The sequence below is a fragment of the Pan troglodytes genome, chromosome 5 (genome assembly GCF_028858775.2).
Source record: "Pan troglodytes isolate AG18354 chromosome 5, NHGRI_mPanTro3-v2.0_pri, whole genome shotgun sequence".
Lineage (NCBI taxonomy): Eukaryota > Metazoa > Chordata > Mammalia > Primates > Hominidae > Pan > Pan troglodytes.
The window spans coordinates 33319028-33343512 of record NC_072403.2 but is presented as its reverse complement, the minus strand read 5'-3'; the positions used below and the strand labels follow the sequence as shown (position 1 = coordinate 33343512).

At 39.0% G+C, this 24485-nt stretch overlaps 2 protein-coding genes across 5 annotated transcripts in view; one reads left to right on the top strand and one right to left on the bottom strand.

Moving 5' to 3' along the window:
* Positions 1 to 2135, bottom strand: part of ZNF391 (zinc finger protein 391) — a 29384-nt gene extending 27249 nt beyond the window's left edge. Inside the window, exon 1 of the mRNA XM_054686646.2 lies at positions 1613 to 2135. The gene's annotated coding sequence lies outside the window, so the exon portion shown is untranslated. The remainder of the gene's footprint in view (positions 1 to 1612) is intronic.
* On the top strand, positions 1376 to 18938 carry LOC736280 (zinc finger protein 892-like). 4 transcript variants are annotated; one of them, XM_063812252.1, is made up of 5 exons: positions 1376 to 1556; positions 6531 to 6619; positions 9140 to 9235; positions 13454 to 13577; positions 16539 to 18938. In XM_063812252.1, exon 5 carries the CDS (start codon positions 17187 to 17189, stop codon positions 18018 to 18020), a length of 834 nt encoding a protein of 277 aa, XP_063668322.1. In that variant the 5' UTR covers positions 1376 to 1556; positions 6531 to 6619; positions 9140 to 9235; positions 13454 to 13577; positions 16539 to 17186; the 3' UTR covers positions 18021 to 18938. The 4 variants fall into 4 exon arrangements, with proteins under 4 accessions (XP_063668322.1, XP_063668324.1, XP_063668325.1 ...); XM_063812254.1 differs by lacking the exon at positions 1376 to 1556 and adding an exon at positions 2103 to 2200; XM_063812255.1 differs by lacking the exon at positions 1376 to 1556 and adding an exon at positions 2103 to 2200 and having other exon boundaries at positions 8099 to 9235.
* The last annotated feature ends 5547 nt before the right edge of the window (positions 18939 to 24485 follow it).

Sequence of the window (24485 nt, the reverse complement as noted above, 5' to 3'; positions counted from 1 at the left end):
GCCGGAGTAGCTTCAAGCGGCTCGCCATTACACCTAGCTAATTTTTTTGTATTTTTAGTAGAGATGGGGTTTCACCATGTTGGCCAGGCTGGTCTTGATAAGGTTATACCTTATCAATGGGTGGAAACTGATTTCGTTTCTATTTTAAGTATGAAGAGACTGGATCCCAGAGATGTTGTCATTTGCAATACAGAGATGTATACAAGATCAGGCAGAGGAGTTAGAGAGCACATACACACATACGTCCCAATCCAAAAAATACCACAGTGAGGTAGTATAAGGAAAAAGACTGAACTGGGAATAGAAAGGGATTCTAATCCTAGTTTTGCCATTTGCTACTTGTGAAACTTTAATAACATCTTGGGCCTGTTTCTACAGCAATTAAGAATATGTGCTCCTGTAGCCAAATCAAGTGAATGACCTTGGGTGAGTTACTTAACCTCTCTGTGACTATTTACTCATCTGTAATGTGTTAATAATAATTCATGAATAATTCATTCATTTCAAATAGCAAAATTCTTGACAATCTTATGATTTCAGCAAACAAGATTATCTTTTTTTAGTGAGAGTAGCAAGACAAAGGTGGGCATGTCATTGATAAGGAAACAATAAACATTTAAAGAGAGTGATTATTGAGGCAGGAAAATAGGGCCTGGAGGCAGGAAACATACAACTGTTTCACACTTCAGGTATAGCAGGAAATATCTTCTCCATAGGGCTTACACCATAAATGACTTTGTAACTTTACTTCATCCTCTCCATTTACATAGGGCGAACCCGAAGTAACCAATTGAATCCTCTAGGGGGTATTTAAACTCCCAAAAATTCTGTAACGGTGTCTTTGAGTTCCTATGCTCGGCCCCCTCCCACACTGTGGAGTGTACTTTCACTTTCAATAAATCCCTTTGTCCCTTCCTTGCTTTGTGTGATTTGTTCAATTCTTTGTTCAAGACGCCGAGAACCTGGACTCCCTCCACCTTTAACAATTATGACACTTTATAGCTGCTACAGTATGATTTTGGTAGAAATATTGCTTGATGTTAACTTTGCAGCAGCCTGTCAGTGTCATTGAGTCTGGTTAATAGTAGGGCTGATTTTTGCCTTCTCAAATGCGATAAAACATGTAAAGTACTTAGAAGAGAGCCTGACATACAGTGTGTGCTTAATTGGCTATTTTTATTGTAGAATAAAGGTGTCTGATTTTTCTGGGACCCTGTGATTTTTAATTAGTGGTTTAATGTTTGTGCGTTATAAAAGAGATAATAAGAACCTGTTTCTGTCCTTTGCTTACTAGAGATCTGTCAATGATGTAATGCAGAGGAACTTTACTGCATACAAATTATTCACGTTATACCCTAGTCACAGTGGAAGTGTCACATAGATCAGACTCTCCAGCCGCCATGCCTACACCTCCCAATTAGGACTTCAGGCCTGTGCTAGCCACGCCCCAAACCCTAAATCTCTCCAGCCGCAGACAACCCTGGGAAATGTAGTCTGCGGACAAGAGCCAGCCGGCCCACAGCCAGAGCCATGCAAGCGCAGTTCTCTTCGGACAGGTAAACCCTTTGTCAGCGGGCTCCTCCGCGCGCTGAGTGTCAGTTGCACGTCTTACCTGATAGGTGGGTAGGCACTCGCCTGTGGAGGAGCCTGAAGCTTCTAGGGGTGCCTTGCTCTTTCAGGAGAAAGCGGCCAGAAGGAGCGGGTGGGGAGCCCTGGAGAGGTGGGAGTGGAGGCTCTCTTTTATACCGGCGTCTGTCGCTGATTCCAAAAGGCGTAGGGGAGCCCGGGACGCGCCCTCCAGGCCACTGGGCGGGCAGTGTATCCTGCGGGAACCCGAGCCAGCTCGGGGCTCTGTGGGGTTGAGGGTCGTGGAAGGCTTCTAGGCGCAGGAGCGGCGGCGACTGTGGCTACTGACATTAAGAAGGGTCCCCGGGAGTTTTGCGAGAAATTAGAGGGTGACGACGGCCAGCGGGCGCTGGTCATAAAATTCCGGGCTCAGCCCGGCCTCCAGAGGTCAGAAATAGGTGGTTATCTGAGAGGGAGGGACGAGGCGAACTCTCCGAGAGCCACAAACTGGAGAAGCCGCTCCCGCTGGCTGGGACCAGGGACTCTCCTGGAAGAGGCCTAGGGTCACTAAGGAAACATAACCAGCGGTAGTGCAGGGAACGGAACCTGCGTGATGTCACAGCGGCTGGAGCAGGTAAGGTGGAGGATACGACTTTGCCTGAAGAGAGATAAGAAATAGACCAGCTCAAGAGCGAGTGTGTTCTGGGACCTGATTTGAGAAAGGAGAGCTTTCCCTTTCCTCACCTGAAGGCTGAGGAAAACACACACACACACACACACGAGTTTTCGTGTGAGAAAGTGGGAAGAAAGCGAAATTTCACGCTTGTGTAGTAGGGGCTGTATGAAGACGACCAAAACCCCTCTCTGGGTCACTTCAAATGTACGTACCCCTTTCTCCACTCCAGCCTTTTATCTATCATAGTACAATGGAAACAGCCTGGTTTAGTTAATTTTAAAATTATCATACATAAAATTGGCATGGGGGGGGCATACTGTTCTAGAACATGTTTAGATTCCGGTAACTACTACCACAGGATGCAGAGCTGTTTCATTCACTCCGGAAAACTTCCTTGTGCTACCCCTTTATATTTACACTCTTTTCCCACTCTTAACCCTGGCAGCCACTGATTGTTCTCCATCTCTATAGTTTTGTGTTTTCCAGAGTGTCATATAAGTGGAATAATACAGTATGTACATTTTCACACTGGCTGCTCTCCCTCAGTATGAAGCCTTTAAGGTGGCCACATTATTGTGTCACTTTCTTCTTTTTTGCTGAATAATATTGTTATTGCTAAATAATATTGTATATAGATGTATCAGGTTTTTAAAAAAATCTCACCTTTTGAAGGACATTTGTATCATTTCCAGATTTTAGTAATTATGAATGATGCTGCTGTAAATGTTCACCTACGGGTTTTTGTGTGAACATACATTTTTCTTGAGCCAGGATTTTGAATCCAAACAGGTCTGAATTTGAATCCTGGCTTTGAAACTTATTGGCTCTGTGGTAACCTTGGGCAAGTTATTTAACCTTTTTGGGGGATTTAACTTTCATAGTGGGTTGTTGTGAGGTTAAACGACCCAATATATCTCAATAGTTTTCAACTCTTTCAGACCAAGCGGGCTCTTTGTATAACAAATATTTTGTAATGCCCCCATTTCTATCCATAAATAAAATTCATTAAATTGGCAATAAGCTTAACCTACCTATTTTAAAGCCATATGATGCCCTAATTCTACAATAAAGGAGAAATAAAAGAGAATACACTGCAACTCAGGCTGATAAAATGATCGAATCTCAGTAAAATTCAGAACAAAGTACCTTGATTTAGACCATAGTTTTCCTTATAGAAAATCATCATATATTAGCACTGAAAAAAAAAAAAAAAGAAAGAAAGAAAGAAAAGAAAAAGACTCTGTGGTTGTGTGTAAAAAAAGAGTTAGGTTCTAGTCTCTGATAATTATCAATAGAATTTTTACCCATCTGAATGTCCTGCAAAACATTAAAAAATTGTTTGGGATTGTCCTGTGCTGAAGGACATCTGGGATCCCTGACTCCTACAAATTAAATGCCAGTAGTTATTTCTTCCACTCAATACAAGGACCAGGTCCTGTCTGCTGAGTTCCTCTGGTTTATGTGAAACATTCAATATAATAACTAGCTCATGGCCAGGCGCGGTGGCTCACCCCTGTAATCCCAGCACTTTGGGAGGCCGAGGCAGGCAGATCACGAGTTCAGGAGATCGAGACCATTCTGGCTAACATGGTGAAACCCTGTCTCTACTAAAAATACCAAAAAAAAAAAAAAAAATTAGCCGGACATGGTGGCGGGCGCCTGTAGTCCCAGCTACTCGGGAGGCTGAGGCAGGAGAATGGTGTGAACCCGGGAGACGGAGCTTGCAGTGAGCCGAGATTGTGTCACTGCACTCCATCCTGGGCGACAGAGCGAGACTCTGTCTCAAAAAATAAATAACTAAATAAAAATAAAAAATAAAAATAAAATAACTAGCTCATGGCAGCTGCAAGCAGTAACATTCTAAACCTCCAAGAGGACATCCTCCATTGCTTAGGTCTTTCAGGAGCTGGCTTTAACAATTTCATTTTCTTATAAACTCGTGCTTCTTAAACTTGAGTACGCATCAGAGTCACCTGGAGGATTTGTTAAACACATTGCTAAACTCACCACCAGAGTTTTTGATTCAGTAGGTCTGAGGTTGGGCCTAACAATTTGCATTTCTGGCAAGTTCCCGGGTGATGCTGGTGCTGCTGATCTACGGACCATAGTTTGAGAAGCAGTGTCCTAAACCTCTTCCTTCAAATGTTTAAATTCAGAGGATCTTTTTAAAATCTTACATCTTTCTTATTCCCTACAAAGTTCTGTAAAACAAAAGGAACAGATACTCTTATCCCTATTGTTTTGTTACCGAACAAACAAAGATTCAAGGAAGTTAGTGACTTGCTTAATGCTGTACAGCATTTTACTAACTCAGATATTAGAATTCAGGGTTCTTCAATCCCAGTGGAGTGTTTATTCCATTAACCAACACTGCCTCTGATAATAAGGGCAGTATGTCCTATGTTGAAAGGATTTGCCAAGTAATTTCTCCTATATCCTCGAAAAAACCAAGGGCGACAGCATTATTTTATAGCACTTAATGATAAATTCCTCATTTTTACACTCTATTAGCTTATGTTGGCCTCCTTGTTCTTAGAGCATGACAAGGATATTCCAACCTCAAGATTTTGTTTGCAGACTTTGCACTTGCTGTTTTCTCAGTCTGCCCAGAGATATCTTTATGGCTTACTCTCTCTTTTTACACAAATCTGATAAAAATGTTTCCTTCTCAGAAAAGTTTTCCCTGGCCATGCCATCTAAAATAAAGGTCTTGTTTATCCTTTTATTCTACTTTTTGGGGGATATGTTTGTAACTACTTGAGTTTATATATGCTTGTATGGTTTGGTTTAGTTTTGCTTTTTTTTTTTTTTTTGCTGGCCCTCTCATAGGGGCTTTATTCTGTCTTGTACTTGTTGCATCCCTAGTGCCTATAAAAGTCCTTATCACAGAGCTCAATGAATGTGAGAATTCAATATGTTAAAATCTAAATTATGAGTTTGACACGAATTTTAGCCTCGTCTATTCATTTCATCAAACATATCAAGACTTACATATATATGCCAGGCACAGTTTTGTTGTTAGGAATATAAAGATGGGAAAATCTTGATTCGTGTGTAGGGGTGGGGATGGCAAAAGATACTCCAAAAGATAATTTCAAAACAGGTAGTAAATGCTATGATAGAGTCTAGATAACTGCTCTTGTTATCTGGAACCTACTTAAACCATGGATGGTGTCTTAGACTGCTTCTATTGCTGTAAAGGAATACCTAAGTTGGTTAATTTAGAAAGAAAAGAGGCTTATTTGGCTCATAGTTCTGTAGATTATATAAAAAGAATGGCTCCAGCATCTACTTCTGGTGACGGCTTCAAGTTGCTTCCATTCATGGTGGAAGGTGAAAGAGAGCTGGCACGTGCAGAGATTACATGGCAAGAGAAGAAGAAAGCGAGAATGGAGAGACGGACCAGGCTCTTTTTAACAACCGGCTTTAGCCTGGCGCGGTAGCTCACACCTGTAATCCCAGCACTTTGGGAGGCCGAGGCAGATGGATCACAAGGTCAAGAGATTGAGACCATCCTGGCCAACATGGTGGAACCCATCTCTACTAAAAATACAAAAAGTAGCCGAGAGTGGTGGCGGGTGCCTGTAGTCCCAGCTACTCAGGAGGCTGAGGCAGGAGAATCGCTTTATCCCGGGAGGCGGAGGGTGCAGTGAGCCAAGATTGTGCTAATGCACTCCAACCTGGCGACAGAGCGAGACTCCACCTCAACCAAAGTAAATAAATAAATAAATAAATAAATCAACTCTTGCAGGAACTAATAGAGTGAGAACCTTACTATGGGGGACAATACCAAGCCATTCATGAGGGATTCGCTGCCATGATCCAAAGCTTGCCATTAGGCCCACCTCCAACATTGGGAATTGAATTTCAACAAGAGGTTTGGGAAGGCAAACATTCAAACTATTGAGAATGCAATGCCTGTGGCATTTCTGTGGTCATGAGGTGGCAAGGAATGTTTGGTTGCCTTTACTTCCTGGAGCTGAAGATTCAGTTGGTATGACTTCAAAAACATACCACATATGTGGATTTCTAGACCGGTGCTATGCAATATAACTTCTGTGGATATTTTTGATGTATACATTGCTCGGTACAGTAGCCACTAACCACATTAGCTATTGAGCACTGAAATGTGACTATTGCAATTGAAGAATTAAGTCTTTTATTTAATTTTAATTTAAATAGCTACATGTGGGGAATGGCTACCATATTGGAGAGTGTAGTTCTAGAATATCAAGTGGTTGCTATAGACACAAGCTGACTTCTTCATAGCTCCTCTCTCTTCCCTCAGAGCCACTGTCTCAAGACTCTGCCCTTCTTCAAGAGAAGAGCCCAGAAGAAGAGAGAATGACTGCTAGGCCCTTGATGGCTAGATTCAGGGTGAGCTGGATTTTCTTTTCATTTCCTGAAATATCTTATATTTTCTACTTTCATTCTGGTGGTTTGGGGCCCAAAAAAACTTCAATTCAGTCACTTGAATTCCAGATATTTTATTTTCTAGGAACCAAGGCCTATTCTCTTTGATCATGAATTTTATAAGATTGGTTGTCTATTGCCACCTGCCTTCCCATAATGTTTTTGTTTTTGTTGTTTGTTTGTTTGTTTGTTTCTGGTAACTAGCATAGCATTTAGTAACCAGCATTTGGTAACTGGCATAGCAGGTAGGCTCTCAATTAGGCATTGTCTGTGGTATTCAGTTCTTCAGCAGCCTTGTCTAACCAAGGAGTTAAGGAAGAATTCAAGGAAACACACACATCCATTTTAAGTAGTAAAGAGAAAACATCCCATAGGAGTTCAGAGAAGGAGAGTGTGATTTGGAGGATTTTATGAAGGGGTGGAATTTTGGTGTGCACTGAGATATGGTTGCAATTTGGTCAAAGGAGAACTGAGGGATTTTAAGGGAAGAAAATATAAGACAAAACTTAGAGGTAGAAGAGACCGTGTCTTCTATGGGCAATGGGTAGTAGCCATATATTGAAAATTTTAAGGGTGAAATTTGCTGTGCTAAGTAGGACTAGGGGTTTGACTTTGTCGTAGAGCTGATAGTGAATTATTAGAAACTTTGGGGAAAAAAATGCCATGACACAGCTTGTTTTGGTAAGGAACAGTAATGGTTTGGTTTAGATTTAGGGGATGAAAGAGAAAGGAATTAAAAGTAACTCCAGTTAAGAGAACCTAGAATATCTAAGAGGAATAAGGTGCTTTGGAAGAGATACCAGTGTGCTGTGGAGGGGACATAGGTGGGATACTAATTGGGGTGAGTTAGCATTGTAAATAGATTATGTTAAGGTAATAAGACAAGTTGAAAATGTCATAGGATCCTTGGGTTATTGCTTCGCCAGCCAGAAGCCTCTATGGCCGGCAGCTCCTTCTGCCTGAGTAATTGAGTATTGGTTTTACCACTGGGCTCATTCCACCCACTCAGCCTGGCAGGCTGTGCTCAACTCACACTACTGTCTCAGATCCCACATCTGCCAAGGGTGAGCCACACAGCAAGGGGTGTGTGGGCAAGTGAGCATGGGGTCTGGCCAGTGAGCACAACCAAGCATGCTGGCTGCTGTGGTGGTGCAAGCAGCTCTGCGCAAGGCTGCAGCTGGAACAGATATACCGCATGCAATGGAAGTACTTCCACTGTGGGCACCCATGTCTGGACAAGGGGAAAGCAATGACTTCTGGAAGCTTGGAGATGCCAGGAGCCACAGAGCCCCAAAGAGGGTGTCATAGTGCTGGCTCAGGGAGTCTCTAGATCTAGGCTCACTTAAGGGCTACAGCTCTTTTCATTGCCTGCAATGTGGCAGATGGGGAGGTGTGTTTCAACCCTGTTTGTGTTACAGCTTTTTCAGTCCTTCCATTTGGCAGGTCCCAAGTTTTTGGCCCATGCTTGGTCCATGTCCAGGAAGAATGAGGTATGTGGACAACTGGAGGGTGAGCAAGGTGGAGAGGAGCTTCATTGAGTGACAGAACAGCTCTCAGGAGACCCAAAGTGGATGGCTTCTTTCCACAGACAGGTTGTATCCATGAGTGTCCAGCTGTCAGCAGAGAGGAGACCTGCAGTGGGTAGCTCGTTTCCGCAGTTAGGTCCTCCCGATGTCTGTTTGAATCTGACTGAGTCTGAGGTTTTTATGAGCTCAGAAGGGAGGAAGTGCGTGCTGATTGGTCCACGGTGGCCACGGGTGGCTGGAAGAAGCACCAGAAGTTCTCACTTAAGGCCAGGCTGTGGATTGCAGCCAGAACTGACAGCCCAGCCCCCGTGTTTTAGGCCATCCCTGGCTGGAAGGTGGGGCTTCAAAGGGGACCCACCCCTTTCCACCCAGGAGCCTGTATGCCTCCTGTCACCATCAATTATGTCCTCCATGGTGCCCAGGCTGTTTGTGCTGGGCCTGAAGGCCCACACTGAGCCACCCTCAACCCGGCTCCAGCCTCCTTCCCATGCTCTTCAGTGCCCTAAGTCTGGAGGGGGGAAAGGTGGCAGGGGCTGGCATGTCAGCGCTGCCCTGAGCACACCTGGTCAGGTCGTGACTGCACCCAGGCTCAGCCTCAACTTTGCTGTAAAATCAGAGTGGATGCCAGGACCAGGGAGATGCCAAGCAGTGGGAGCAGGCACTTTGGAGCCTGTGGAGGACAGGGCTTCCAGGGCCCGCAAGAGCACAGGGATGCCCAGGTTCACAGCCACAGCTGGGCAGCTGCAGCTGTTCCTGGAAGAGTGGGGTTCCCGCCCCACCAACTTTCATGTTGAATTATAATCCCCAGTGTTGGAGGAGGGGCCTGGTAGGAGGTGATAGATCATGGGGGCAGATATCCACCTTGCTGTTCTTTTGATAGTGAGTGAGTTCTCACAAGATCTGGTTGTTTAAAAGTGGGTGGCACCTGCCCTCTCTCTCTCTCTTCCTCCTTCTACAGCCATGTAAGGCATGCCTGCTTCCCCTTCACCTTCCACCATGATTGTAAGTTTCCTGAGGCCTCCCCAGGTGTGCTTCCTGTACAGCCTGTGGAATGGTGAGTCAATTAAATTTATTTTCTTTATAAATTAACCTGGTCTTAGGTAGTTCTTTGTAGCAATGCAAGAACAGACTAATAAATAATATACAATGTATTTATGTAGCGAGTGTATTGTTTGTCTTTCTTACTATGGAGTATGCTCTATGTAGGCAGAGTTTTTCTTTTCTTTTTGTTTTGTTTTGTTTTTTAGTCTCTTTCACTGTTATATCACCGTGCCTAGAGTATTTAGCATATAGTACTCATTAAACTTGTGTTGAATAAATGTTGAATGATTTAAAACAATTAAAAGTTTATGATCTCCAACCTCAAAATGCCTCCTCGATAATCTTGGCAGTCCCTAACACTTATGTGGAAAACTTAATTTGCTATATTAATTTTAATCTTCATCTGGCTGAATTTTAAGGTTTTCTCTTAAAAATCTTAAATTTTCTTACAGACTTTTAAACTACATTTTTAGTAGCTGCTCTAGGGATTACAATATATATCGTTACTTCTTCACAATTTTCTTAGATTTAATGTGTCACTTCACAAAAAGTGGAAGCCTTGCAACTATATGTGTTCAATTATGACACCTCGTTCTTTTTGTTCTGCTTGTTGTTCTGTGTGTTACATCTACATATGTTATAAGTTGTTCAAGAAAATGTTATGTATATATTTTAAATAGTTATATATATTATAAAGAAATAAAGACAAAAGCAGCCAGGCGTGGTGGCTCATGTCTGTAATCCCAGGACTTTGGGAGACCAAGACAGGTGCATCGCTTGAGCTCAGGAGTTCAAGACCAGCCTAGCCAACATGGTTAAACCCTGTCTCTACTAAAACTTAAAAAAAAATACCTAGGCCTGTTGGTGCATGCCCGTGGTCCCAGCTACTTGGGTGGCTGAGGTGGGAGGATCACTTGAACCCAGGGTCAGAGGTTGCAGTGAGCCGAGATTGTGCCACTGCACTCCAGCCAAGATGACAGAGAAAAACCTGTCTCAAAAAAGAAAAAGAGAAAAAAAAATAAAGATAAAAGCAAACTTTTAAAAACAAATTTTAATTTGCCCAATGATTTCTAAATGCTCTTTATTTCTTTATTTCTTTTTGGGAATCAGAATTTCTATCTGGTGTGATTTCCCTTCATCCAGAACTTTCTTAATTATTTCTGCATTAATCAAACAAAATCCACAGTGGCACTCCATCCATTTAGCCACTCTAGCCAGAGTCCAGAAATCCATCTTTATAGTCCCTTTCCCTTCATCTGTGTATCCAGGTTGCCATCAAACCTTGTCATATTTATTTCCAAAATATATTTCAAATCTATCACTTCTTTCTATCTTTACTCACTTTATCTTTAATTCATGTTCTTATCATTTCTTGCCTAGATTCCTGGAGCATCCACACAAATATTTTTCCATGTCTATTCTGGCCCTTCTACTTCTACTTACTCCACCTACTGCCAGAAGGGTCTTTTGCAGCTCTTAAATTTGATTTTGTCACCTTTTTGCTTACGACTCTTAAATGGCTCCCTAATGCTGTCAGGATAAATATGCCATACTTTTTGCATGGCCTGTGAGCCTCATGTGGCTGACCTCTAATTTTCAGTCTCAGTTCTTCCCCCTTTCTTCATGTATACCTTCTTTGCTCTATTCACATTGGCCTTCTTTCAATCTCTCTTCCTCCCCATTCCCCCTGTCATGATGGTGCCTTCACACTTGCTATTTCCTCTGCTTGGTGTGGTTTTCTTTACTTTTGTCACCAAGGCAATGCCTATTCATCCTTCCGAAATGAGTTCAAGTAGTGCCTTCTGATATGAACCTCCACTAACACAGTGACCAGGTCAGATGCCCTTATTAAAGGTTCTCATGACATCATGTGACTCTTTTTTTTGAGACAGAGTATCACTTTGTCACCCAGGCTGGAGTGCAGTGGTGCGATCTCGGCTCACTGCAGCCTCTGCCTCTCGGGTTCGAGCAATTCTCCTGCCTCAGCCTCCCAGATAGCTGGGATTACAGGCACGCGCCACTATGCCTGACTAATTTTTGTATTTTTAGTAGAGACGGGGTTTCACCATGTTGACCAGGCTGATCTTGAACTCCTGACCTCAGGTGATCTGCCCACCTCAGCTTCCCAAATTGCTAGGATTACAGGCGTGAGCCACTGTGCCCAGCCATGTGACTCTTTTTTAAAAGACATTTGTAACAGTTACAATTTTATATTTGTGTGTGATTGTTTGGTTATCACTTACTAGACACTCAGCTCTATGAAATCATGTGCTATTTCTGATTTTTGTTTAGCATTGTATTTTCAGTGCCTAGCACAGTGCTCGATAAATACATGTTGAATGAATAAATGTTTATTAGTTCGGTCACTTATTCAAAACAAAAGTATCCTAAAAACGCTTTGAGGGAGAAAACTAATCAGTAGGCATTGCAATAACTGTAAAATTTGCTTTTTTATAATAAAAGTGATCAACTTTAAATATAAATACTTGACTCTATTCAACTTTGTACTCTGTAAACTCAAGAATGCTTCCCAGGAAAAGACTTTTCTCTGTTTTTCAAAATTTGATAATTCACATACTTTGTCAATCTATCTTCCTTTAACAAACCTTATATTTGCTTTATAATAATTGATGCATTTGAGTATATAATACATGTAATACCTGATACTTTGTAAATTCTTTTGCATTACACGAATAATGTTTGTGTTTAAAAGAAAAGGCTTTGCAGCATATTTTAGATCCTACGTTTCTGCCCCAATAGAGACTAATGAAGAGTCACGTATTCATCTATGACTTATTGTACCCATACTATGTACCAGGCACTCAAGCATGTCAAAACATTATTATCGAATGACAAATAATGTAATTCAATATGAATAGCAAATAATATCATTCAATATGAATAACATTCTTGTTATTCATTCTGCTCTTTCACTAAAAGTAATGTTAACTTTTAGATAGTGCGTTCTATATTCTTGGCTCTGTTCTAAGTGCTTTACGTTAACTCGTTTAATCCTTGTAATAAGCCTGAGGTGTAGGACTTGTTATTGTCCCCATTTTGTAGATGAGACAGAGTTTAACTGGCCAAGATTGTATAGTTGGTAGGTGGTAAACCTGGGATTTGAATCTAGGTCTAGCTCTAGAGTTTACACTCTTAAATAAGGTTTACTTCCCACTAAACAGATTTCTTGATCTCTTCATGGGTCTCCCTAGAAGTTTAAAAAAGACTACTTATGGGCCGGGTGCAATGACTCAGGCCTATAATCCCAGCACTTTGGGAGGCCAAGGCGGGTGGATCACCTGAGGTCAGGAGTTTGAGACCAGCCTAGCCAATAGGCCAGCCTGGCCAATATGGTGAAACCCCATCTCTACTAAAAATACAAAAATTAGCTGGGCATGGTGGTGGGCACCTGTAATCCTAGCTACTCAGGAAGCTGAGGCAGGAGAATTGCTCGAACCTGGGAGGTGGAGGTTGCAGTGAGCCAAAGATTGCAGCATTGCACTCCAGGCTGGGTGACAGAGTGACTCCGACTCAAAAAAAAAGACTGCTTATGATCTCTTTTGAAGTCCTTCTTGTGTTCTATTTCCTCTAGGAAACCTTTCCTTATTCAGGCTGTTTTACTTTAATGTTAGCACTTATTGTTTTAACTATACTATTTGTCATTGGTTTATATTATTATATTATTTACCTACTTTATGCATACAAATCTTTTTTCTTTTTTCTTTCTTTTTTTTTTTTTTTTTTTGGAGATAGGGTCTCGTTCTGTCACCCCAGACTCACTGCAGCCTCAAAATCCTGGGCCCAGGTGATCCTCCTACCTCAGCCTCCCGAGTAGCTGAGACCACCCATGTGTGCCATCATGCCTGGCTAATTTTTTGTATTTTTTGTAGAGACAGGGTTTCACCACCTTGCCCAGGCTGGACTCAAGTGATCTGCCCACCTTGGCCTCCCAAAGTGCTGGGATTACAGGTGTGAGCCACCATGCCTGGCGTACAAATCTTTTTTGCCCAAAATTTTAAGATAAAAAGCAAGGATAATGTCTCAAATTTATTTTATAGTTCCAAGAAAATTAGATTATAATGTGTAACACACAGTGAGTGCTCAACAAATATGTGATGTAACTTGATACTCTTTCTTTCATTTCCCCCAATTTGGTTACCTTCATCTATTACTTTGGATGCAAATCAGTATAATTGCTTCTGGTGTTAATGCAAATATATTTGGTTTTTAGTTACCAAAGATGTTGGAAGAGGTGGCTATGGACATCACCTGGGAGAAGTGGAAGCAAATGGACCCTGTTCAGAAGTCCATATACAGAAACATGTTGGAAAAATATAGAAACCTGGTTTTGCTAGGTAAAGGTTAAAGGTTACTTTCTTTCTGCACGTTAGAATATTTTCATGCAGTGTTTTGTCATCTTTAGTTGTTAATAGTCATGGCAAGCGTAATGTGGTGGCTCAGAATGTGGGTTTTGGAGAGGAGACCTGAGTCCAAGTCCTGGCTTTGCTACGTTAAAAACCCTTAGGGTTTTAAAAACCTTTTGAGGCCATTCGCCATATAAATAGGGCTAAAAATAAAATATTGTAAAATCCTAAAAAAAAACTGTTTCTTCAGGATTTCTTGTAAAAGACAGAATAAAATAAGTGGTTGGCATAAAAGCCCTGATATAGTATAAGGACTTGGTAAATGTTACCTGTTGCTGCTTTTCCTGTTATTATTGCCACTATTGTGTTTATTATTATTTGCATACTTTACTGCATTTGGCTTGGATTTGAAGGATCAGGTTCATTTCTGAGTTCAGAAACAACTGTTTCTCCTCCCTGTTTATGACAAAAGGTGTGACCCATGCAGATTTGGAAAGTGATTGCTAGGATTTACTTTACTTTCCTGAATTCTGACCCTGTAATTTGTGTTTGTCTCTCACCACTGTATTGTAAATATACTTATGAAGGACATGACTCCTTTTCTTTGAGAATCTGAGGACCTCTTCTTAGCCCTCTTTTATCTTTGTGGGTAAAATTGATCCAGTTCGCTGTCTTTTATGAAATCATCTTTTCATGATGTGCATGACAGTGTAAAGCTCTGATTCATCTAATCTCCTAAGAACTCCATGGGTTCCTTTCATAGTTTTTGTTCCTGCCTCTTAATATTAGAGGTCTATAAAATGTCATCTCTATAGTGGTTATTTCAGTTTACAGGTTGAATATTCCTCTTAGTATTTATGTCTATAATTATTTAAAAAGTAGATATTCACTATCAAACACTTAGTTTTCCAAATATAGGATATTGGCTTGACCAACATAGAGAAACCCCATCTCTACTAAAAGTACAAAAAATTAGCCGGGTGTGGTGGTGCATGCCTGTAATCTCAGCTACTGGGGAGGCTGAGGCAGGAAAATCACTTGAACCCGGGAGGCGGAGGTTGCAGTGAGCTGAGATCATGTCATTGGACTCCAGCCTGGGTAACAAGAGCGAAACTCCATCTCAAAAAAACAAAAAAGATCACATTGTCAGCAGTATGTAGGACTGAAAAGGCACCAAACAAGAAGCCTACCCCTTATGTCACACACATAGTAGGACTTGGGATTTAAGCTCAGGATATTCTGAGTCTCTAGCCATTATCTTTTTACTATATTGGACTGCTTCTTGGGGCAGCAGTAGAGACTAAGAGTTTGGACTCTGGAGTTTGACTTATGTGTACCTTAGACAAGTAACTTCAGCATTCTGAACCTCCCTTGAAATTGACATTCTATTATCTCACTTATAGGCTTGTTAGGAAGATTTGATATGTTGATCTTGTAAGTCAGCCCAGCATAAACTCAATTAATATTAGCTATAAACCAAAAACTTCATCAAAGTTCTTTCCCTTTTTTCTAAGACATGAAATGATAACTTTGAAGACAACATGTGCAGACAGGAGAAAATAGATAAACAATGTACAGCACTGCTATTAAGTGCTAAAATTAGAAGTTAAAATAGTAAGTAGTAGGAAATCAGGGAAACTGGAGAGTTAGGAATGTTGTGGGACTAGTGTCATTTGAGTGGCGGTCCAAAGTAGTGTCAAGAATTAGATGGGCAAAAGAAAGAAGAAAGGGCTTTTTGTGCAGGAGTAGCAATAATAAAGTATTGTTTGTTGTTATTGTTTTTGTTTTTGCTTTTCTTTTTTTTATAGACCAGTGTGATAAATAAATTAGAGTTAAAATGAGAAATGAGTGTTGAATGTTAGGAGTACAGCTAATAAAATCATTAATTTTTATGTGTAATATATGCCAGAATCTAGGGGACACATTGAAAACAGATGGTTTAGTAAAAATCTACATATTGAATGGAGAGACCCTCACCTCAATTTTTCCTTCTACTGGACTTCTACATCCTACTCCCTTTCAGGTAGAAGGTTAAAGTGATTCATTCTGGGGAAACTAATCAGCCTAAGATAAAAGAACTGTAGGTGCCAATATTTGGGCATCCTCTAATAAATCAGCCAGGTCCCTTCCCAGTCATCCTGCAATGAAACCCATTATAAATCATGACTTTACAAACAATTTTCAGTCATCATATTAGTACAATAACTCTCTCTGAAGAATAAATCCAGAGTGAAGGACTACTTTTTAACATGCTGATGAAGAAGAGCTATCCTTTTTTCCCTATGCTTTATGTTACTTGCCTCTTTATCCATGACTGAAAGTGAAAAATAATGTAGATTTGTCATTAGAAAGACCTAATAATTATTTTTTCATTTCAAAAGAGTAAATTTCTCCCTTTTCATCCTTTCCTTTGTCCTTAAACCTAGAGTTTATGCTCTTTTTATATCAAGTGTAAAGCAATAACATTAGCAGTTACCTGACAAAGAATAATTAGCTAAAATTATTACTTTGTACAAGTACTAAAAAATCTAATATAAAAGCTTATTGAAAATAAAAAGCTCTTAGTATTTTTTAAGATAATAGTTTCAATGCTGAGTAAGTAGTTTTCTCATAGGATAATTTCTAAAAGACCATTTCTTTCTGATAACAGTTTTCATTTCTTAATCCCTGCTCATTGTTTCTCTTTTCTAATATTCGCCATTTAGTTTTTTCCCTAATCATTCTTCTCACCTGACAGAATGTTTGCTTCATTCCCATTGATTGCGTTATGCTCTGTATCAGACACTTTCACACCACTAGTATTTCCATCTCACTCCTCCCTAGATTACTATCTTATAGTCCCAATATTTTATGTTCTCAGTATCTGCAATTTCATTATTCCATTCCTAATATACCAGCTTCTTTTCTCCCAACATTTGGCACATAGTAGAGTCATATTTTTATGTCTTTTAGATGGGAAGCTTGAATGTGGGGCCAAGACATCAAGAGTAGAGCAGCAGGACATTTCAAAAGAAGATTAATCTCAAAGATTAGAGATGGAAGAACTTGCAAAGAGAAAGTCTGTACCGGAAGAAATCTGGAAATCTAGAGGCCAGTTTAAGAATCAGCAGCTAAACAAGGAGAATAATCTAGGGCAAGAGATAGCTACCTGCACAAAAATTCCTACCAGAAAAAGAGATATAGAATCTAATGAATTTGTGAAAAATTTTACTGTAAGATCAATACTTGTTGCAGAACAGAGAGATCCTATGAAAGAGAATTGTCATAAATATGGTACATGTTGAAAGATGCTCAAACAAAACTCAGATTTAATTATACAAAGAAAGTATGATGGAAAAAAAAAACCTTGTAAATATAGTGAATGTGGGAGAACCTTCAGAGGCCACATCACTCTTGTTCAGCATCAAAGAACTCATTGTGGAGAGAGACCCTGTAAATGTACTGAGTGTAGAAAGGGATTTAATCAGAGTCCCCACTTAAGAAATAATCAGAAAACTCTTTCAGGAGAAAAGCCCTACAAATGCAGTGAGTGTGGGAAGGCCTTCAGTTATTGCTTAGTTCTTAATCAACATCAGAGAATTCACAGTGGAGAGAAACCTTATGAGGGTACTGAATGTGGCAAGACATTCAGTCGTAGTACATACCTTACTCAGCATCAAAGAATTCACACTGGTGAGAAGCCCTATACATGTCTTGAATGTGGAAAGGCTTTTAGTCAGAACACACATCTTACTCTACATCAGAGAATCCATACTGGAGAGAAACCTTATGAATGCAATGAATGTGGTAGGTCCTTTAGTCAGAGTGCACATCTTACTCAACATCAAAGAATGTATACAGGAGAAAAACCCTATGAATGTAATGAATGTGAGAAAGCCTTCCATGATCACTCAGCTCTTATTCAACATCATATTGTCCATACTGCAGAGAAACCCTATGAATATCATGATTGGGAAAACTTTCAGTTACTGTTCAGACCTCATTCAACATCAGAGAATGCACACTGGAGAGAAACCATACAAATGCAATGAATGTGGGAATGCCTTTAGTGATTGTTCAGCCCTTATTCAGCATCAAAGAACTCACACTGGAGAAGAGCCTTATGAATGTAAGCAATGTGGAAAAGCCTTTAGCAGAAGCACATACCTTACTCAACATCAGAGAAGTCACGCAGGAGAGAAACAGTATAAATGCAATGAATGTGAGAAAACTTTCAGCCTGAGTTCATTCCTTACACAGCATATGAGGGTTCAGACTGGAGAAAAACCCTACAAATATAATGAATATGGAAAAGCTTTTAGTGACTGCTCAGGACATTTTCAGAGAACTCACACTGGAGAGAAGCCCTGTGAATGTAATGACTGTGGGAAACCTTTCAGTTTCTGTTCAGCCCTAATTCAACATAAGAGAATTCATACCAGAAAGAAGCCCTGACTGTACCTTCATACCAGTAAATGCACTGACTGTGGAAAAGCCTTCAGTGATTGGTTAGCACTTGTTCAACATCAGATAACTCAACACTGGAGAAAAACCGTATGAATGTACTGAATGTGGAAAAGCCTTCAGTTGGAGTACAGACCTCAAAAATCACCAGAAAACTCATACTAGTGAAAAATCCTATAAATGTAATGAATGTAGAAAGGCCTTTAGTTACTGCTCTGGTCTTATTCAATGTCAGGTCATTCATACTGTAGAAAAACCTTATGAATACAGTAAATGTGGCAAAGCCTTTAGGCAGAGAACAGACCTTAAAAAACATCAGAAAATGCATACCGAAGAGAAACCCTATGAATGTAATGAATGTGGGAAAGCCTTTAGCCAGAGCACATATCCTACAAAACACCAAAAAATTCATAGTGAAGAGAAATCAAATATACATACTGAGTGTGGGGAAACCATTAGACAAAACTCTTCTTTTTTACAACAGTAAAAACCTCACACTGGAGAGATTCTCTGAATGCCTTAAGAATTTGGTTAATATGGAGACCCTTCCCAGGGAAACAGAAGGAGGATGGTGAAAACTGTTGACTACTTAGAATGATCACATGGTTTAGTGGAGAGAGCATGATTCTGGGTTTTAAAAGTCATGGATCTCAATCTCAGCTCCTATTACTAACTAGATCTTTTACTTTGGGGTAAGTCACTTCATATCTTTAGGCCTTAATTTCCTCATCTGAAAAACTGGAAGGCCTGACTTGTTGAGCTTTAAGATCCTCAATTATTATATTTACTAGGAATTCAAGTTTCTATAGATGTGGTTCAGAATTGTGACTTATTTATTGTACATCAGGTGTGATTCACAAGTGAGCTTGTAGTAGTTATTAAGGAGTCAATAAAGATATAGAGCACGTGTCATGTAGCTGTTTATTACCCTTGCATTACTTTTCTAAAATACATGTCACAAATATTGAAGAAAACTAAGAGATAAAGTGGTATAAGTTCTATGAATTATTACATTAGGGGTTTGAGATCTTTTCTTGATTAAGAATATGGTATTAGATAAAAACTGAGAAAAAAAGAATCAAATTGTTGATAGATAAAGGCTAAGTTACCTGGATTTCATTCAAGCCCAATCTTGCAATATAAACCTCTACTAAGTTGAATATGGCAGTCATCATGTTCCAGCTGAGAAGGGGCTGGAAAACATGACTTAATCAAGTATCTAGAAAGGGTGAAATTGGAAAGTGCATTTGTTATTTCCACACCTAAATATGTAAAGGCCATGTAAATGAGAGTACATTTTGAGATCTAATATGTCTAGAAAAGTCTGTTGTCTTTTTCTTATGGTTACAGAGACGATGGCCTGAAAATATGAAGATTTAGCTCAGAAGCCTGTAATTTACAATTGATCATCTAGGGACAGGAAAAATCCACTTGTTATGGAACTTATCCAGTGTGTGGCTTAGTGCAGACTTACTGAGTTTGGATTTGGTTTTGGTGTCCAGGACAACTGTTTACACATAAGGATAAATAATGATGAACCTGCTAGATAGTTGTTGAGAAAACTTACAGTTAAAGCAGTAGTGTTTAAGCTTTTGTGAATTTATATGTCCCTCTGAGAACCTGTTACTTCCATAGACTTTCTCACTGGAATAATGCATGGCACATTCATATGATTTTGTGAACAGCTACAAAATGAATATGTGTAAAATTGGTAGTACTGTATACACATAAGTACTGATAATTTGAAAGCATAATAGAAAAAATATTCACAATAGCTGTAGAAATATGAAATATGGGAATGAGTTTAATAACAAATATGCAAGACAACAAAAATTATTTAGAAATTTTTATAATGAGAAAAGGCTGATTTCATACATGAGGAATTATGCACCTTTATGGGATGAGTGAATACAATTGTCAGTTAAAACCATATTTGTAAGCTAAATTTAAGATGATTCTAATTTTAGTATGAAAGAAAAAAAGGGAGATGAGTGCGCAAAATATTTCCAAAATATGATAATTCTGAGTTAGCATGGCAGGGGAGCTGCAAAACAATTGATACATCAGTAAAGCACAAGAGAAAACACTAATTTTTTCAGTACATGAAATAATTTAGCATATGAAATTCTAAATGAGGAGTGGTTGGATAATTCAGTAAATTTTCAGAGAAGTAGCTAATTGTTATAGCAAATACATTTCCCAGATGGTTAAAGATTAAATATAAAATTGAAATTATAAGAGAAGTAAATATATACACACAAATACTTAAACACTCTTGGGATTGTGGGAGCTTTCTGAAATATTCACAAAAAATAATTGATAGCTATCTCTACCAAAAAACACTAAAATTTATGTTTCTAAATACCTTAAAAACTGAAAAATCAAATGACAGTTTGAAAAAAGAACTTTTCTGTCATATATATGATAGAAAAGAGATGTAATGAAATAAACCCCAAAAGGAAAGAGTTAAAGATCTCACACTGAAGAAATGCAAAGTGACCAATAAAATGTGAAAAAATATTTGGCCTAATTTGTTTTCAGAAAATCGTGGTTTAGAACAACTATTAGATACACTTTTTGTTTTAACAAATTCAGAGAATTAAAAATAAATGCTATTCAGTTGTGGGGTTTGAGTATATTAATACTGTTATGAATCCCATATTTATTGGTACAATATTTCTGGAGGCAGTTTGGCTATATGCAACGTGGGACTTAGAAATATTTACGTTGGTTAACCTAGCATGTTCATTTCTGGAAATGTATTTTAAGGAAGCAGTCTTGGATATCCATACAGACTTATCAATGATGATTTATTTAGATTAAATTTACTGCTAATAATTATATGTATTTATGAGGTACATGTGATATTTTGATGCATACAATATGTAATCAAATCAGGATATTGAGGATATTCACTTCAAACACTTATTACTTTGTCTTAGGAACATTTTGAATTTTCTAGCTATTTTGAAATATAGTTAGGTGTTACTTAATGACATGGATGTTTTCTGAGAAATGTATCATTGATAAATAGATTTGGATGTGCAAACATGATGGGATGTACTTACACAAACCTAGACGAAATAGCCTATTGTACACCTAAGCTAAGCTATATGATATTATTGTTCCTAGACTACAAACCTGTACAGCATGTTACTGTACTGAATGCTGTAGGCAATTGTAACACAGTGATATTTGTGTATCTAAATATTAAAAAGGTACACCTAAAGTACAGTATAAAAGATAAAAAATGGTACGCCTGTATAGGACACTAACCATGAATGGAACTGGCAGACCTGGAAGTTGCTGTGTGTGGGTCAGTGAATGAGTGGTGAGTGAATGTGAAGGTCTAGGACATTACTGTACACTACTGTAAACTTTATAAACACTGTATACTTAGGCTACACTAAATTTACTTTATAATTTCTTCAATAATAAATTGATCTTATCTTACTGTAAACTAAACTTAGTTTATAAACTTAAAAGTTTTTAATTTTTTAACTTTTAACTCATTTTAATTTTTTGACTCTCGTAATAACACTTAGCTTAAAACACAAACACATGGTATAACTGTACAAATATATCCTTATTCTGTAAACTATTTCCTATTTTTAGCTTTATAAAAAAAAACCTTTAAAACTTTTTTGTTAAAAACTAAGTCACAAACATATACATTAGCCTAGGCCTACACAAACTTGGGATCATCAAGACGTCACTCGATAATAGGTATTTTTCAGGTCCAGAATAATCTTATGGGATCACCATCATGTATGTGGTCCATCACTCATAGAAAAGTTATTATGTGGTGCATGACTATATACAATAAGTTATTGCTAACTATAGTCACCCTATTGTGCTATCAAACACTAGAACTTACGCCTTCTATCTGTGTGTAGCCACTGACCAACCTCTCTTCGTTGCCTCACCACTTCCCAACCTCTGGTGACTATTACTCTACTCTACCTCTATGAGGTTGGCCTTTTGAGCCCCCATATATGAATGAGAATTTGCAATATTTGTCTTTCTTACCTGGGTTACTTCACTTAACATAAACACCTCCAGTTCTATTCACATTGCTGCAAATGTCAGAATGTCACTCTTTTTATGGCTGAATAGTATTCCATTTATGTATATATATCACATTTTCTTTATTCATCCATTCATGGACACTTGTTGATTCCATATCTTCACTATTGTGAGTAGTACTGCAATAAACATAGGGTGCAGATATCCCTTTGATATACTAATTGATTTTCCTTTGGATAAATGCCCAGTAGTGGGATTGCTGGATCATATGGTAGTTCTGATTTTAGTTTTCTAAGAAACTTCCATTCTATTGTCCATAATGACTGTACTAATTAATATTCCCACCAACAGTGTATAAGAGTACCCTTTGGTCTGCATCCTCACCAGCATTTGTTATTTTTTTTTATAATAGCAATTCTGAGGTGAGATGATACTACATCATGGTTTTGATTTGCATTTCCCTGATAATGAATGATGTTGAGCACTGTTTCATATACCTACTGCACATTTGCACGTCTTCTTTTGAGACATGTCTACTCAGATACTTTGTCTACTTTTTAATAAGATTATTGTTTTGTGGTTTTTCTTTTGCTCTTATATGAGTTCCTTGTATATTCTGGATGCTAATCCTTTGTTGGATAAATAGTTTGCAAATATTTTCTTCCATTCTACAGGTTGTCCCTTTGCTCTGTTGGTTGAATTTTTTGCTGTGCAGAAGCTTTGAGTTTAATGTGGTTCCGTTTGCCTGTTTTTGGTTTTTTGCCTGTGTTTTTGAAGTCTTAGCCATAAAATATTTGCCTAGACTAAAGCCCTGAAGCATTTCCACTGTGATTTATTTTAGTAGTTCTATAGTTTTGGGTCTTATGTTTAAGACTTTAATCTATTTTGAGTAGATTTTTGTATATGGCAAGAGATAGGAGTCTAGTTTCATTCCTCTGCACAAGAATATCCAGTTTTCCCAGCATCATTTCTTGAAGAGGTTGTTCTTTCCCAATGTATGTTCTTGTCATCTTTGTTGAAAATCAGTTGGCTGTAAATATATAGGTTCATTTGGGGATTCTCTGTTCTGTTGCATTGGCCTATGTGTCTGTTTTTATACCAGTACCATGCTGCTTTGGTTACTACAGCTTTATAGTATATTTTCAAGTCAAGTAGTGTGATGCTCTCCAGCTTTGTTATTTTTGCTTAGTATTGTCTTGGCTATTTGAGTTTTTTTTTTTTTTTTTTTGTGGTTCTATATGAATTTTAGGATTTTTTTTCTATTTCTTTGAAGAATATAATTGGTTTAGGGTTTGCATTGAATTTGTAGTTTGCTTTGGGTAATATGGTCATTCTAACGATATTAATTTTTCCAATTTATGAGCAAGTGATGTCTATATTTGTTTGCCCTCTTCAGTTGTTTTTCATCAGTGTTTCATAGTTTTCCTTGTAGAGGTCTTTCAAGTCCTTGGCTAAATTTATTCCTAGGTATTTTATGTTTATATTTTATGTTGTAGCTATTGTAAATGGAATTTTTTCTTGATTTATTTTTCAGCTAGTTCATTGTTGATGTGTGGAAATGCAACTAACATTCGTATGTTAATTTTCGTATCCTGCAACTTTGCTAAATTTGTTTATCAGTTCTACAAGTTTTTTGGTGGAGTCTTAGGCCTTTCTAGATATAAGATCATGATGTCTGCAGAGAGGTGCAATTTGACTTCCTCTTTTACAATTTGCATGACTTTTCTTTCTTTTGTCTAGCTACTCTACCTAGTACTTACAATACTAGGTTGAGTAGGAGTAGTGAACACTCACCTTTTTGTTGGGGTGATCAGACCCAACACCAGGTCATGGGGACTACAAAGTCCAGCAGAGTCAAAGGAATGAGACAAGACAAGTTAAGAGTACATAGGGTGGGTCCAGGGGGCCAACACAAGTATGGAGGCTGTGAAGGCCCCCAGCTCTGGGAACCCACACTGTTTATTGGTAATCAAAGAAGCAGGTGGTGAGGACATGCAGACGTGGGGGTAGACAGGTGAGGACGTGAGGACATGGGGGTAGAAAGGTAGCGGTGCATCAAGTGTAGCTGTGACAGTTTAGCATATGCTCTGCTGCTTGAGATAAGGGAGAACAGTTCTTCTAATTCAAGATACAATCAATTTATGATCTTGGGAGAGCAAGGAGCAAGGGGCCAGCGAGTCTGGACACATTCCAGAGGCTAGGAGGGGCCCTGAGCCCTGGGTTCTCTCCAAGCCACAAGGGGTTCTATGCCCTGGGCTTAGATTGTAGTGGAGCAGGGCAGCCTTCCACCCTTTGGCAGAGTTTGGTGTTCCAAAGGCCACAAGGGGTTTTAGACCCTGGACCCAGGACATGTTCCAAGACTCTTTTACATTATGTCAGACAAGTGAGCCTTGCCTCAGCCCTTCCACCAACACTTTTTTTGTGTCAGTT